At 47.8% G+C, this 16,077-nt stretch overlaps 1 protein-coding gene across 2 annotated transcripts in view; it reads right to left on the reverse strand.

The window, feature by feature from the left end:
• Positions 1-16,077, reverse strand: part of SAMD4B (sterile alpha motif domain containing 4B) — a 49,596-nt gene that overhangs the window by 19,444 nt on the left and 14,075 nt on the right. For both annotated transcript variants that reach the window (XM_039466470.2, XM_074386374.1), the window contains 2 exons: positions 13,823-14,223; positions 495-965 (listed from right to left, as the gene is read on the reverse strand). In XM_039466470.2, coding sequence (XP_039322404.1) covers positions 495-965; positions 13,823-14,018 — 667 coding nt within the window. In that variant the 5' untranslated portion in view covers positions 14,019-14,223. The remainder of the gene's footprint in view (positions 1-494; positions 966-13,822; positions 14,224-16,077) is intronic.

A 16,077-nucleotide genomic window follows, 5' to 3' on the forward strand; every position in this document is an offset into this window, starting at 1 on the left:
GAACTGGAAGGGACCTCATATGACAGGATCCACACTTCCATCAAGCATCATAGCCTACTGTCCTTAGAGGCCAGGTATATATCAGAAATGCCCAAAGCGGAGTTGGTGGGAGCAGAGGCAGACTGGGGTGTGTGTGCAGAGTCTAAAGGGCTCAACATTAAGCTCTAAATTATTGTTGCCACTGGGAAAACAGGTCTTGCTGAGTTGCTAGATCTTCTGACTTCTCGAGAGAGGCTGGAAATCTCATTTCTAGGGAAGCACCCACATTTATTTAAAAACCCAACACAACAAAACCAAACCAAAGTATGGGTTCAATAAGACATGTCTGTAGGTCAGATTCACCTTTGGGAAAGCCAGTTCATAGCTCTGCATTGCCTCAAAAAGCTGAGGCCTAGAGCTTATGTGACTTGTCTAATGCCACAGAGTGAGGGAGCTCTCACCAGTCCAACCTTTTTCAAGTAGACATGGCCTTCTGGGACACCGCCCCCACTTACCTGTGTTTGTGTTGCTCCCAATACTGTTGATGGCTGGCGGCACTGAGCTGGACGGGTGGAAGGGCACATGTCCATTTTCCCGGGGTGGCTTGTCCTGCCAGCCTGGCCCTGCCTCCCCAGGGCCCAGCTCTGCAGGGCCCCCCCACTCATCTGAGCCTTGGCGCGAATGGTAGGAGGGCTCTGGCCGGGAGCGGAAGCCACTAGCCAGCCGCTCTTCCAGGTGGCTCAGCCAGAGGGCCAGTGCGTTGCGGTCCTCCAGGGTGGTGGCTGGGTGGATGAGGGCATAGGAAAGCAGCTGGCGGCTCTCCTCGATGAAGGCATTGCTCTCGATTGAGTAGGCCAGCACTTTCTGCAGTAGCCTCATGTACTCTGACTTGGCCTCTGTGTTGCCTGGCTGAAGCAGGGGAAGGTGGCTCAGCAGGAGGGATACCACCTTCTCTTTGGACTCCTGCTGCCACTGGCTGACGATGGCTACAGAAGGGATAAGAAGAAATGTCAGGAGAGCCAGGGTGGGGTACTTCTATTCACCTGAGAGCACTGCCTATGGCCTATTCCCTCATATTCCCTCAGCTCCAATCTACTTTCATAACAATCTCCTTTCCATTAACTCTCAACCTTATCCCTCACATAGGTGAGATCAAACATATTGACCCTGCTTCTAGCATTTTATCCTTATTTTTTTTTTAAGAGACAGGGTCTCATTATGTTGCCCAGTCTGCAGTGCAGTGGCTATTCGCAAGTGCAATCCCACTACTGATCAGCATGGGAATTTTGACCTGCTCCATTTCCAAACTGGGCCAGTTTACCCCTTCTCAGGCAACCTGGTGGTCCCTCGCTCCTGGGAGGTCACCATATTGGTGCCACACTTAGTGCAGACACCCAATCGGCATAGCACAACACAGCCCAGCCTCCCAAGCACCTAGTACTACAAGCACACGCCACCGTGCCCAGTGTAATTTTTCTTGGTTCTGTAACTCCTAATCTCAATAACCTGCAGTGCCTTCCAATCAGCCAAACTTGCTACTCTGAAATCTGAACTCCTCCTGTCCTCAGACCTGCTCTCATGCTTTATCTCCATGACCCTTTACTCCATTCTTCATGGCCTTTATGTTATTTCGCCTGTCAAAAAGCAGTCTCCTTCCTGAATAGAGAAGGCAGTGGTATATGGTAGTTAAAAGCTTGGGCTCTGGAATCAGGTGGTCTAGACACCCAAGCTTATTAGCTGGATCTTAAGAAGCCACCTTGAACCTCACTGACACTAAATTATCTGTAAAATTTTGGCGATAATTACAGTACCCAATTCACAGTGTTGCTTTGAGATTCAATAAGCTAGCAAAGAATGGAAAGTGGTTTGGCATTTAGGACACAGTAAATGCTTGCTATTGTTTTCTCTCTGCTTCTAGATTCTCCCCTCCCAATCCATTCCATACATCTAGATGCATTTATCTTCCTAAATCACAACAGGATGTCATGTTCCTGACCAGGAGTTTACAACGGCAATCAGCAAGCACCAACAGACTCAAGTCCAAGAACTCCTAGCCTAACATCACCTTCATTTCCAGGGCATTCTCCATCTCCCATTCCTCCAGATAAAGCCTCAGCTCAGGGTATCTCCCCATCTTCCCTGGGGTTCTCTCCACAGTATATATTCATCCAAGTTCCACACTTGGCTAAGATTCAGGGTTTTGGCCTGCAACAACCTCCTTCCTCCTACACAAATTCTTTGGTAGATGGCCTAACTTACTGCCCTCCTCCAGGAAACATCCCCTGGCTGTTCCATACTATGGTCATCTTGACCTCTCCTTTCTATCCTACTGTGTGAGGACCTGAGTCTGCCCTGTGGAGACGAGTCCGATTTCCCCTTTCAACCCAGAAAGGAGGTCCCTAAGAATATGGCCCCAGGCTGGCTACATCAAGGAAGGCTTGGGGAGGAACTGTTACAAGTCTGACTCTCCCCATCAAAAACCTTGTTAGCTCTGGGTGTGGTGGCTCACGCCTGTAATCCCAGCACTTTGGGAAGCTGAGGCAGGTGTTCAAGGCCAGCCTGGCTGATATGGTGAAAGCCTGGCTTTACTAAAAATACAGAAATTAGCCAGACACAGTGGTGGATGCCTGTAATTCCAGCTACCTAGGAGGCTGAGGTGGGAGAATTGCTTGAACCCAGGAGCTGGAAGTTGCAGTGAGCTGAGATCATGCCAGTGCCCTCCAGCCTGGGTGACAAAGTGAGATGCTGTCTTAAAAAAAAAAAAAAAAAAAAGATAAAACCTTGTTAGCTAAACGGGATGGAAGATGGAGATAATGCTGACAGGACAAGGAGAGGGATAAAGAATAGCAATACTAGAGAAAAGAGACAAATATTTAGGGCTGAGGCCAACCATGCTCTCACCCGTGGGCAACTGAGCTCACACCTGTAGCCAAGGTAATGATTTACAAATATCTCACAATAAAGGAGTTCTGAGAGGTGTGCTAATTGTGAGGTCTTGGAAATGGGCAAAGGACCTGGCTCTAACCAGATAGAACTAGGACCTCAAAGGAGTGGGTGATGAAAAGGAACAGGCAGAGATAGGGCATATGTCCCCTAACTACCACTTACTGGCTATGTGACTTTGGGCAAGTATGATTACTTCACTGAGCTCTATTTTCTCTATCCGTAAAGTGAAGCCCAGAATTATTCCTACCTGGCATGGCTATGAATTACGTAAGGCCATAGCATAGAATAGGTCTTCAGTAAACACTAGCTGCTTTTCCTAGTATCATGTTATCCTATCTCACTCTATCTCCCTCCTTTCAAATACACACAGAGATTCTAAAGATACAAGCCAACCTCCTGGCCCAGGAAACCAAGAGGCTGGGAATAAACACCTATAAGGAAAGTCTTGGAAACCTAGATATCTGAGGGTCTTTCAACCCAAGTTTCTTAGACCTTTAAGATTCCAATGACATCTAGCATGCTTCAGGATTGGCTTAAAAAAGGAAGTTCTGGCCAGGCACGGTGGCTCACGCCTGTAATCCCAGCACTCTGGGAGGCTGAGATGGGTGGATTATGATGTCAGGAGATCGAGACTATCCTGACTAACATGGTGCAACCTTGTCTCTACTAAAAATACAAAAAATTAGCTGGGTATGGTGGCATGCGCCTGTAGTCGCAGCTGCTTGGGAGGCTGAGGCAGGAGAATCACTTGAACCTGGGAGGCCGAGGTTGCAGTGAGCTGAGGTCATGCCACTGTACTCCAGCCTGGGTGAGAGTGAGGTTCCGTCTCAAAGAAAAAAAAAAAAGTTTAGCCGGGCGCGGTGGCTCAAGCCTGTAATCCCAGCACTTTGGGAGGCCAAGGCGGGTGGATCACGAGGTCGAGAGATCGAGACCATCCTCGTCAACATGGTGAAACCCCGTCTCTACTAAAAGTGCAAAAAATTAGCTGGGCATGGTGGCGCGTGCCTATAATCCCAGCTACTCAGGAGGCTGAGGCAGGAGAATTGCCTGAGCCCAGGAGGCGGAGGTTGCGGTGAGCCGAGATCGCGCCATTGCGCTCCAGCCTGGGTAACAAGAGCGAAACTCCATCTCAAAAAAAAAAAGAGAAAAAAAGTTCCGTGGACCTCTGGTCTCCTCTACCCACACTAAAGGATGGACACCTGGCCTTGCATCAAAAACTCAAGAAATGCCCTTTCCGTAGCCCTATTTTTTTTTTTTTTTTTTTTTGAGACGGAGTTTCGCTCTTGTTACCCAGACTGGAGTGCAATGGCGCGTTCTCGGCTCACTGCAACCTCCGCCTCCTGGGTTCAGGCAATTCTCCTGCCTCAGCCTCCTGAGTAGCTGGGATTACAGGCATGCACCACCACGCCCAGCTAGTTTTTTGTATTTTTAGTAGAGACGGGGTTTCACCATGTTGACCAGGATGGTCTCGATCTTTCGACCTCGTGATCCACCCGCCTCGGCCTCCCAAAGTGCTGGGATTACAGGCTTGAGCCACCGCGCCCGGCCAGCCCTATTTCTCTGAATGATCTGCTTAGAACTCTGTGGCCTAGAATTCACTCCTGATTCTGCTTAAATCTGTAGCCCTAGGAAAATGAATCTCACACAATTCCTAACTTCTGGCTATAAAATAGACTGTGGATTTTCTTGGCCTGGGGCTCTCAGCTCTAAGCTTCTTAGAGAGAACACCTGTTAGTTTTTGTTTTTTGAGATGGGGTCTCGCTCTGTTGCTCAGGCTGGAATGCAGTGGCTAGATCTCAGCTCACTGCAACCTCCGCCTCCTGGGTTCAAATGATTCTCCTGCCTTGGCCTCCCGAGTAGCTGGGATTACAAGCATACACCACCATGCCCAGCTATTTATTTTTGAGGGAGTCTCACTCTGTTGCCCAGGCTGGAGTGCAGAAGCATGATCTCAGCTCACTGCAACCTCCACCTCTGGGGTTCAAGGATTCTTCTGCCTCAGCCTCCCAAGTAGCTGGGATTACAGGCACATACTACGACACATGGCTGATTTGTATATTTTTAGAGGAAGGGGGCGTATCATCACGTTGGCCAGGCTGATCTGGAACTCCCGATCTCAGGTGATCTGCCCACCTAGGCCTCCCAAAATGCTGGGTAACACTGCGTCCTGCCTGCTACTTTTTTTTTTTTGCTATGTTGGCCAAGCTGGTCTTGAATTCCTGATCTCAAGTTATTTGCCCACCTCGGCCTCCCAAAGTGCTAGGATTACAGGCATGATGCACCATGCCCAGTCAAGAAAACACCTGTTAAATCTATTGATTCAAAGTCATCAACTCATACGATGTCCACAGCATTGCTTACAATAGTAGAACCAATACCATTCCTGCTGCTGCTACTATTACTGACAATGGCAATAACATATGGCACTTTTTTTTTTTTTTGAGATGGAGTCTTACTCTGTCACCAGGCTGCAGTGCACTGGTGTGATATCAGCTCATTGCAACTTCTGCCTCCTGGGTTCTAGCAATTCCCCTGACTCAGCCTCCCGGGTAGCTGGGACTATAGGTGCACGCCACCACGCCCAGCTAGTTATTTGTATTTTAGTAGAGATGGTGTTTCACCATGCTGTACAGGATGGTCTTGATCTCCTGATCTCAGGATCTGCAGCCTCGGCCTCCCAAAGTGCTGGGATTACAGGTATGAGCCACGCAACCGGCCGGCACTTTCATTCAGAATGGATACTGTTTATTGAGCATTTACTATGTGCCATACACTATACTACGAATATGATTGTTTTTCATCCCTGTTTCAAACCTGTTTTAGCATGCACATCTTGCAGATAAGAAAACAGATTTGGAAAGGTGAAGTCACATACCCTAAGTGACAGAGCCAGTAAGCGACACAGCTGAGATCTGAACCCAGGCTCTGTGGACCTCCAGAATTAAGAGGAACTTTTTTTTTTTTTTTTTTCTGAGACGGAGGCTTGCTCTATTGTGCAGGCTGGAGTGCAATGGTGTGATCTTGGCTCACTGCAACCTCCACCTCCTGGTTTCAAGTGATTCAGCCCCCACCAGTAGCTGGGATTACAGGTGCGTGCCACCACACCTGGCTAATTTTTGTTTGTTTGTTTGTTTTGAGACAGAGTTTCTCTCTGTTGCCAGGTGCCAGGCTGGACTGCAGTGGTGCGATCTTGGCTCACTGCAACCTCCGCCTCCTGGGTTCAAGCAATTCTCCTGCCTCAGCCTCCCGAGTAGCTGGGACTACAGGCATGCGCCAGCACGCCCAGCTGATTTTTGTAATTTTTTAGTAGAGATGGGGTTTCATCATGTTGGCCAGGATGGTCTCAATCTTTTGACCTCGTGATCCGCCTGTCTTGGCCTCCCAAAGTGCTAGGATTATAGGCATGAGCCACCGCACCTGGCCAATTTTTGTATTCTTATTAGAGACAGGGTTTCGCCATGTTGGCCAGGCTGGTCTCAAACTCCTGACCTCAGGTGATCCAACCACCTCAGCCTCCCAAAATGCTGGGATTAGAGGTGTGAGCCACGGTGCCTGGCCAGGAGAAAGTTTACCCACAACCTTTTATGTCACCAATGCCAAGTCTCTCTTCTTCCCCAGCTTTCCAAATCCCCTTTAGTATCTGCCACTCAAAGCTAGGAAACCTCATTCCCTTGTCTGTCTTCATTTGAACCAGCTGCCAAGATTACGAGGCTGGTCTTTCAGGCCATCTCCATATCTAAAGATCGTTTTCCAAGGCAGATCTGGCCTTCCTGAAGTCAAGAACTTTTATCTTTCCTGCTCTCCCATCTTCACCACCTGGCACTCGATCAAATAGTAAGAACTCTGTGGTACCCTCTTTTCATAACTTAGTCCTAGAGTTTTCAGTTCTTGATGAGAAAGAAGAAAGATAGTGATTCCCATTAGGGACAGAAAGTCAAGAATGAAAATAAACAAAAATAAAAATAAAGAAGTTGAGGATATGCATCCCAGTAAAAAAAAAAAACAAAAAAAAAAACAGTTGCCTAGGCAGTATGCTTCCTCCTGTGTAAAGTAAGGATTATAAAAAGCTGCTGAGAAGATGCAGGGAGATGATGCATGTAAAGCATCTGAGAGTGTACCCATAGTAAGCATTCCGTCTGTGGCTCAATGATGGGTGTTTTCCTCTCTTCTCCAGTAGAGTCCAGTCAGCCTGCTCCTCCAGCCCTACCCTGACATTTTCAATCGCTGTTGTTTAGGCCTTGCAGGGTAGCCAGAGGCATCTGGGACAGAGAGAAGCCTTGTCTAGTCCCTCCCCCACTCCAGAGTACTGCCAGGACCCCAGGGCTAAGGGGACACAGCTTCTCCTCTGGTACTGCCAGGGGACATGACAGAACAGCCCCAAGGGTTGGGCTCAATGCAAGACCTTGTTCTGCTGCCGAGAAAGGAGAGTGGTTTTGGACGAATGGAGGCTGACTCTGGGGAAATGTGTGTTCATGTGTCTGTGTGGTGGTGGTGGGGAGGGCAGGCCTCCCATGACTGAGAAGCATCAGTGAGTACTGGAACTGGTCCAAGGAATTTGTGCAGCCTCAGGCCCCTTGGGGTGAGCCCAGTTGGGGCTAGAAATGACGAGTGGGGATGGAACTTCTAGTTTCCTGCCCAGATCAGAAAAGTCTGGCCCAGAGTGGAGGCACAGCAGAGGCCCAACAAATACCTGCACAATTGAACCCAGATGGTCTCCTAGAAGGTAGTGGTGTCTGTGCATATCATGTGCCTCTCTAGGATCCCCTAAGCTCAGGTCACTCTGTCTCAGGTCCTAGCAGAGTATACTGAGTTGGAGCATAAGTTCAACAGGTAAATTTGCTGGGTTCAAAATCTAGCTCTGCCTCCATGATCTAACTCAAGGTAATTATGGGCCAGTCCTTTAACTTCTCTGATCCTTGGTCTCTTCTGTGCAATGGGAACTGTAAAGCCTCTACCTCACAGGGTTGTTGTAAAGAATCAATGAGACAATCACGCAAAGTGCCTGGCATGTGGTAAGTGCTCAGTACATTTATCGTTGTTGCTCCTGGTTAAAATCTAGAGCCCGTGCTGTTTCAGGGCTGGTGGGAACAGTTCATGTACAAGAGCACATCTGGGCCTTGCCCTTAAGATTCCCAACAGGGGCGGGGAATTTCACACAGTTATTTACCAAAAACAGACACATCTCTGGTTCCTCGGAGCTAGATGCACAACAAGCAATGATGAAATTCTGGAGGTGGGCGGATGGGGGAAGGGGCTGGGGAATGCTATGACGCCAATAGCTGCTTCTCACCAAGCTGCAAACCTGGACTCTGCAAACATGAAGAGGCCGAGGAAGACGGTACGTATAAATGTCTTCCTTGGCTATAGCGGCAGCAGGGGAGAGCTGGCCAGGTGACCAGAGCTAAGTAGGTCATGACCCTAGGTCCTGGCAAATCAAAGGCACCAAACAAGACTTCCCTAAGAGCAAACCCATTTTAACGTTATGGGCTGATGCAACAACTGTAGTAGCCTCAGGCACCAGTCGGAGGCGCTAAGGTTTGGCTCCAAGCATGACCTTCTCTGCCTTACTCCAGCTCACACTGACACGGGGGAGGGCCGGGGGATCACATTTTTGTTTGATGAACTGTCAAGCAGAGCCTGAAATTGGAGGGTGGAGGCCAGGGCTGAGCTCTGGTGACTCACTTGCCATTGCTCCCTCCTGACCTCAGTTTCCCCACCCAGATTCAATTAGCCAGAGAGGGAGGAGTTTAAACCTGCTAGATATGGGGACTGACTCAGAGGATAGGAGGTGGGAAGAAAATGCAGGAAATATCTCCCAGTAAGCTACAGGACCATGGAGTGAAGGGGAATTCAGCTTCCCTGACCCTAGTCTCCTCTCTCCTTTCCATGGGAACAGCCTTGCGGTCCAAGTTAGCATCAGGGAAAAGGAGAGGGGCAGGGAAATTGTTCTAGCTCCAAAGAGGGAGGGAAGATAGTACTTGGAGAATGAACAGGGATTACAACAAGGGGCAACCTGGGACCTCTCCTTCCTTTTCCAGAGACCCCTGGAATATTGCTTTTCTATTCCTAGGTGTTGCCTCAGTTCCTGTTTCTGTGAAACTGATGCTGGCTGCCTGGGCTGGAAGACTTCCCTACACCTTCCCAGCTGCCTGAGAGGAAGCAATGACCACAGCTGTAAGCCCCGACTCCCCACTTCTAGTAGGTCACAAAACAGTATCCTCACCACCTTCCTAGGCCTACCCAGAATCAGTGTCAGCATCAGGACAAGTGGTTCTCCACTGGGTGCACACAAGAGTCAACCAGGGAGCTTTCATCTCCAGGGAAGGACCTGGGCATCATCCTATTTTAGAAAGGCCCTGGGGGATTCTAACACAAAGCTAGGGACACACTCACCTAGGTAAATTTCTCTGTGCTACCTGACCTATCTGAGCAGGAAAGAGACAATTGGGCAGCTCTGACCCAAACCCACATCCAAAGTCTCCCTGGAGAACTGGAGGAAGTAGTAAGCTGGGTGGAACATGGAGATACAACCCAGATAAAGCTGGGGATTTGCCTCACTGTTCAGCTCTCCAGGTTTAAAGAGACCTGAAAAGCTAAAAAAAAAAAAAAAATGGCTTGGAGACAGGCAACTCTTAACCGGGGACTAGTGAACCAACTGAACTCAAGATTTGGTTTGTTGAGTAGGTATGCATCTTTTTGGGGAGGGTAGGGAAGAAGGGAAGATTTTCTGAGTGGTCTACCCTGATAAATATTAAGAACGCTTGTTCCAGAATAATGTGTTGGGCTTCTCCCAAAAGAAAGTAGTATCCTTGGCTGTGGCTTTATCTTCTTTGGCACATTATTTCAGAGCCCAAGAAGTACCTGGAAAGTACCAGGACAACCCCCTCGTGGAGAGGTGGATGAACAACTCTTGGGTGTCTCATGTCTCAGGACAAACGAATCCGCCAGCAGGGCATCTCCTGTCATACTGCCTGGTTAGCAGAAGAACCTGGGTATTCGTTCCCAGGCCCATCCCCTCAGGATTCAGATCTTAGTAGGTCTATGGTGGGGGAGAAATCTGGTTTCTAACAATCACCTATCCTCAGTGCTTCTGATGATGATGCAAAGTCTGAGAAACACCAGGCCATAATGATCAAAGGAGAAACAAGAATATGAACAGTTCCTTCTTTGAGGCAGGTCTCCAGGCCCAGAAAGGAGCACTTTCCTTTACAAATAAGGCAGATGGGGTTCTACTTGAGGGTGGGAGTGAGATAGGAGGCACCTGTCTTCTTAGTCTTACAGCCTTTAGGTCTACTAAACAGCAGGCATTCAAAATCCTACCAGAATTTACCTCTGTGATCACTTCTCTATCAAGTCATGCTTTGCTCCAGTCCTGGCAGCCTTCCTACTGACTCTGGAACACACCATGGCCCTCCCTCATTCTAAGTTTTCCTTACCTCTCCACCCATTTAAGTACCAGCTTATTATAGTCTCACCATCTGACATTGGGCTGTGGATAAAAACCTTGATTCATATATTCTTTCATCACTCAATTCATTTCACAGTACTTCTCAACCTTGGCTAGGCATTACCTCCAATATCCCACTGCAAACCATCTGGGAATGGGCCTGAGGTTATTTGTATAAAATGCAGCATGTCTTTCAAGGGCAATGTGGTAAGAACAAATATTTTAATTGCATATACCTCTAAACTAGCGGTTCTGCAGAATCTGATGAATTCATCCTAGAGATGTTTAAAGTGTACTCATTACATCACTATTTGTAAGAGCAACACCACATGTACCATATGGAAGAGTCTATTGGTCAAGGGTGCTAAAGAGCTTTGAAGTAAAATCTGAACTCTACCGATAACCAATTGTGTGACCCATGGCAAGTCACATAATATCTCCAGACCTCAGTCTCCTCATTTGTAAAATGGAGGAGTAACAGGGCATACACTATAGAATTGTTGTGAGGTGTAAATGAATACTTAGCAACAAGATATAGAAATATGGCTGAATATGGATTGATCTTCAAATCATATTATTAAGTGGTTAATACGCATGTTTGGTCACATATATTAAGACAATTAAAACAATGACAAAGTTGGAAGGAGAGTATGTATGTGTTCATGTATGTATGGAATTTATCTCATAAAATGTAAGAAAATGAGAATGTGAAATCTGGAAGAAAAACCTCACTTTTCACCCTTTGTACTCTGATTTTAATACAAGTTCTGAGAAGAAAAGCAAAACCTAAAAATACTCAAACCACTACCAATAAGTACTATTGATGATTCTGATATACAGCTAAGAACGGTACCCAGTGGTAATCCAACTGCCTGCTCAGGATGGGGCAGTGGGGATGTGTGATGAAGCTATGTAAGATACTGGCCTGCCCCAAAGGAGCCCCCACTCTAGAGGCAGAGCCACATCACAAACAGAACTCCTGCCCTTAGTGTTAGAGTGATGGGGAGGGTGGCAAGGGTGAGAAATGGCTGAACTCTGAGCCTACTGCAGCTGAGCTGGGTTCTTATTGCTCTTTGTCTAGGACTAAGAAATTACTGCCAGACCAGGAACTCAGCTGATGTGATCCCTGGCCTGAAAAACCATCTCCCCACTACAGTCATGCTACTTCTGTGACTTCTACATAAAAACTCAGTAAAAAAAAGGGTGACTATTGCTAAGGCAAGTGGGCCTGGAAGATGAGGGAGGCCAGGCAGCTGTGTGGCTCCTCAAATCCCAATCCTAGAAGCCCATGCTTGCTTCCTCACCTGTAAAATAGGGCTAATGACAGGTACCTACCTCATAGGGTTGTTGTGAGGACTAAATGAGTTATTGACATTAAAAATAACAACTGACAGTTATTAAGTGTTCAAGCTATAGGTGTGTTAATGCACTGAATCCTCACAACTACCCTAGAAGGTAGATATAATTATCACCTTGATTTTTTTCTTTCCTTTTCTTTTTATTACTGAGATTACATACTTCTCAGGATATCATCTTGCATTTAAGATGAGGAAACTGGGCCGGGCACGGTGGATGACACCTATAATCCCAGCACTCTGGGAGTCCGAGGCGGGTGGATCACGAGGTCAAGAGATTGAGACCATCCTGGTCAACATGGTGAAACCCCATCTCTACCAAAAATACAAAAATTAGCTGGGCATGGTGGTGAGTCCCTGCAGTCCTAGCTACTTGGGAGGCTGAGGGAGGAGAATTGCTTGAACCCAGGAGGTGGAGGTTGCGGTGAGCCGAGACCATGCCATTGCACTCCAACCTGGGTAACAAGAGCGAAACTTTGTCTCAGAGAAAAAAAAAAAAAAAAGAGGAAACTGAGGCACACAGTGGTTGGTTATATGACAAGTAACAGAAATGAGATTCAAACTTAGTCTGACTTGAGAGCCACACAAGAACATGCTTTTTTTTTTTTTTGAGACATAGTTTCGCTCTTGCTGTTCAGGCTGGAATGCATTGGCATGATCTTGGCTCACTGCAACCTCTGCCTCCCGGGTTCAAGCAATTCTCTCACTTCAGCCTCCCAAGTAGCTGGGATTACAGGTGGACGCCACCATGCCCAGGTAATTTTTGTATTTTTAGTAGAGGTGGGGTTTCACCATGTTGGCTAAGCTGGTCTCAAACTCCTGACCTCCAGTAATCCACCTGCCTCAGCCTCCCAAAGTGCTGGAATTACAGGCCTGAGCCACCACACCCAGCCAAGAACACTGCTTTTAAAAGTTAATATACAAGTAAAGATAGTATTTGGCTTATTGTAAGGGCTCAATATGAACTATTATTATAAAGAAGAAGGTGAAAACAGTTAGGGTGACTAATTTGGACAAACTGGATGGAGCCCCTTGATTTCCCTACCCAGCTAGTTTTCAGGTATCCACTACCCTCCCTCTTCTCTGGCTTCCACCTCTCCCATCTGTCACTGGAGCCAATAGCTCTCCATTCAGCTCTGTGGAGGCCCAAACAGCCAGGGCAGCTTCAGCAATAGCCTCTGACTCCTGTCTACAACTGGGGCTTGAGAAAGAGACAGGTCCTAGAGAAGCCTGGCTCACCCATGCCAATGCCAAACTCACAGGACACGGAGTGTCTCTCTAATAAGTACTTGGGGAACTGACAGGATGAACTGTATCTAAATTCTAAATTCTCTGGAAGCTGCTTATGCTTTAAATCCAACCTACCTTTGAGGGTAAAGAATAGTATAAGATGACATGAATTTTGGAAGAGTTCCAAAATTCCCTCCTAGCCCTGATATCCTGAAGCTTAAGAAATTAATTACTGGCCAGGCGCGGTGGATCATGTCTGTAATCCCAACACTTTGGGAGGCAGAGGCGGGCAGATCACAAGGTCAAGAGATCGAGACCATCCTGGTCAACACAGTGAAACCCTGTCTCTACTAAAAAAATACAAAAATTAGCTGGGCGTGGTGGTGCATGCCTATAGTCCCAGCTAGAGGCTGAGGCAGGAGAATTGCTTGAACCCAGGAGGCGGAGGCTGCAGTGAGTCGAGATTGCGCCACTGCACTCCAGCCTGGCGTCTGGCAACAGAGCGAGACTGTCTCAAAAAAAAAAAGAAATTGATTACTGCTCACCTTCTATCCCCCTTTCATTATTACTTTATTCTGTTCCTTTCAGCAGCCCACATAAGCCACTCTAAATGATCTTCCTGTTAGGGGAAGTTTCCAGTTGGCGGTGCATTCTCCCATGAGTCCACTATTCCATGCCTGAGGATTTATGGCAACACAGTCCCAGAAGACCCATGATGACGACTTGGGAGGTAAGGGATTCCCCACCTACCAAGCCTAGAACCCATAGTTTTTAGCCCCACTGTTGGTTTGGCCTTCTTAGCCACGTGACATCTATTCTAGGTCTCCCTCCTACGGTATTCCCACCTCTAAGGGTGGAGACTCACCAGCACTGTTGGCCTCTGACTCCAGCAGGTGGATGTCATTGCAGTCCGCCAGTGAGTGCTCTAGGCAGAGCTGCAGGAAGCGGGCCTGGGTACGGGTGACCCGTTTCAGAAGTGACAGCAGGGCCACTGTCTGCTCACACTCATTCCAGCCCTTGAACCAGCCAGCGAGGATGCCCACCTGGTCTCGGAACATCATGGTGCCGGGCCTGGGGCCAGGGTGGGGGGACGGCGGTGGCAAAGGCCAGCGCCGTCACATGGTCCCGGCTCTGGCCTCCTGTTACCTTTCCCCTGAGGGCCAGGGCTTAAGGACGTTTCTGGGCGTGGTGGCAACAGTTGTTGGGGGAGGAGGAAGCCTGCTCACATGGGGGGAGGTCTTGGTCCAGCCACACCTCTTCAGTCTCCTGAAAAAGGAAGCAAAGGAGTCAAACAGAAATAAGGGGCTGAAACTTGCCTGATGAGTGTGGGTTGGGGAGACATGAAAGCCTCATGCGTTTCTCTTTCAGGGTACTTGCTCTGCTGAGCTCCTAGAAGAAAGATGAAGCCAATACCAGATATTAAATCAACTTTCACTCAAATCTCCAACTCCAGAGAAAAGGCTTGTTGGGACTTAGATGCCGATCCCAGAGACCAAGGAAATGCTGACCCTCACACTTGGCTATTATAGTGTCAAAGGAAGTGGATTTAACGTAGAAAATAAATTGGAAAGATTTTTCAGAAATGGGAAATAGGAGGCTGCAAATTATGAGAAAAGATATGAATTGATGGCAATCTGGCCCAAGGTGACATGACTAAGCAGAGCATATCTCTGACCTTGCTGGTTTCTGGCCACCTTCTTTGAGAGCTGGACACTGTGACTGCTAACCTACTGATAGAACTCCAAGCGCTCTCTCGCTCTCTCTCTCTCTTTTTTTTTTTTTTTGGAAATGGAGTCTTGCTCTGTTGCCCAGGCTAGAGTGCAGTGATGCAATCTCAGCTCACTGCAACCTCTGCCCCCAGGGTTCAAGTGATTCTCCTGCCTCAGCCTCCTGAGTAAGTAGCTGGGATCACAGGCACGTGCCATTATGCCCAGCTAATTTTTGTATTTTTAGTAGAGATGGGGTTTCACCATGTTAGTCAGGCTAGTCTCGAACTCCTGACCTCATGATTCGCCTGCCTCGGCCTCCCAAAGTACTGGGATTAGGTGTGAGCCACTGCGCCTGGCCAAGGGCTCTTTAAATTACTTCAAGCTAGACCCAAAATGCTGAGTAGAGGATGGATGGTGGGGTAGTGACCCTGGTGGAGATCTCAGGTATGCAGCCGGCCATCTGATCAGTAACTGGCTGGGATCTATCAGGTATGGGCATGGTCAGAGGCCTTTTCAAATATCACCAACAGGCTGAGGGAATCTCACCCTCTCGAACCCAGCTTCCTTACTCTGGAAAAGGTACAGCTCTGATTTTTCAGATTTTACCTATCTCTACTCTGAGGTGAATCACTCCCTGCCCTCTTAATTTCCCCGAAGGCTGCTCCAAACCCAAACTTTCTGGTTGGGAAGTCCCCTTGACTTTTAGAGACGCCAGCCTGTCTCAGACTCCTCCTGGGAGCCAAGAAAATACCAACCTGAGGGGAAGGGGACAGACCAAAGTAAAAAACTCACCAGCTAGGAAGTATCCAAATTCCTCTCTTAGACAGGAACTACAGAGAAGTTACTTCAACTGGGCAAACAACAGATCTATTTTTCAGTTTGCTGGTTTCTGGACACCACTCTGAAGGCTTTTTCTAAGTGTCTTGAGCTCCAGGTCTCCACTCAACATTTCCTCCATCTGTCTCTCTTGCAACCAGTGCCCTTGGCTCTATCCTCAAACCACATTCAGCTCCATCCCCCTTTGGCTGCCAAAGGACTAAGGCTCCTTGGACTGAGAACTTCATACAAAGACCCATTGAACCTAGGTCTAAGGGAGCTACTTATTACTCTCCGAACTTCTGTGCGCTTGCTGAAGAGAACTGTGGGATGCATAAGGCAATAGCTGTGACTTGCCTCACGGATCCCCTGTGAAACCCCTAAACAGAGCGAACTGGCCTGGTTGCCAATCCCTTTGGATATAAGAAGCAGGAAAGGTATGAGGGAAAATGAAATCTTGCTCTAAGTTAAACAAGCATCCAACAATTTTTTTTTTTTTTTTTTTTTTAGACGGAGTTTTTTGCTCTTGTTGTCCAGGCTGCAGTGCAATGGCACGATCTCAGCTCACCACAATCTTGTAACCACTGCTTCCTGG

Source organism: Saimiri boliviensis, chromosome 14 (genome assembly GCF_048565385.1).
Source record: "Saimiri boliviensis isolate mSaiBol1 chromosome 14, mSaiBol1.pri, whole genome shotgun sequence".
NCBI classification, from domain to species: domain Eukaryota; kingdom Metazoa; phylum Chordata; class Mammalia; order Primates; family Cebidae; genus Saimiri; species Saimiri boliviensis.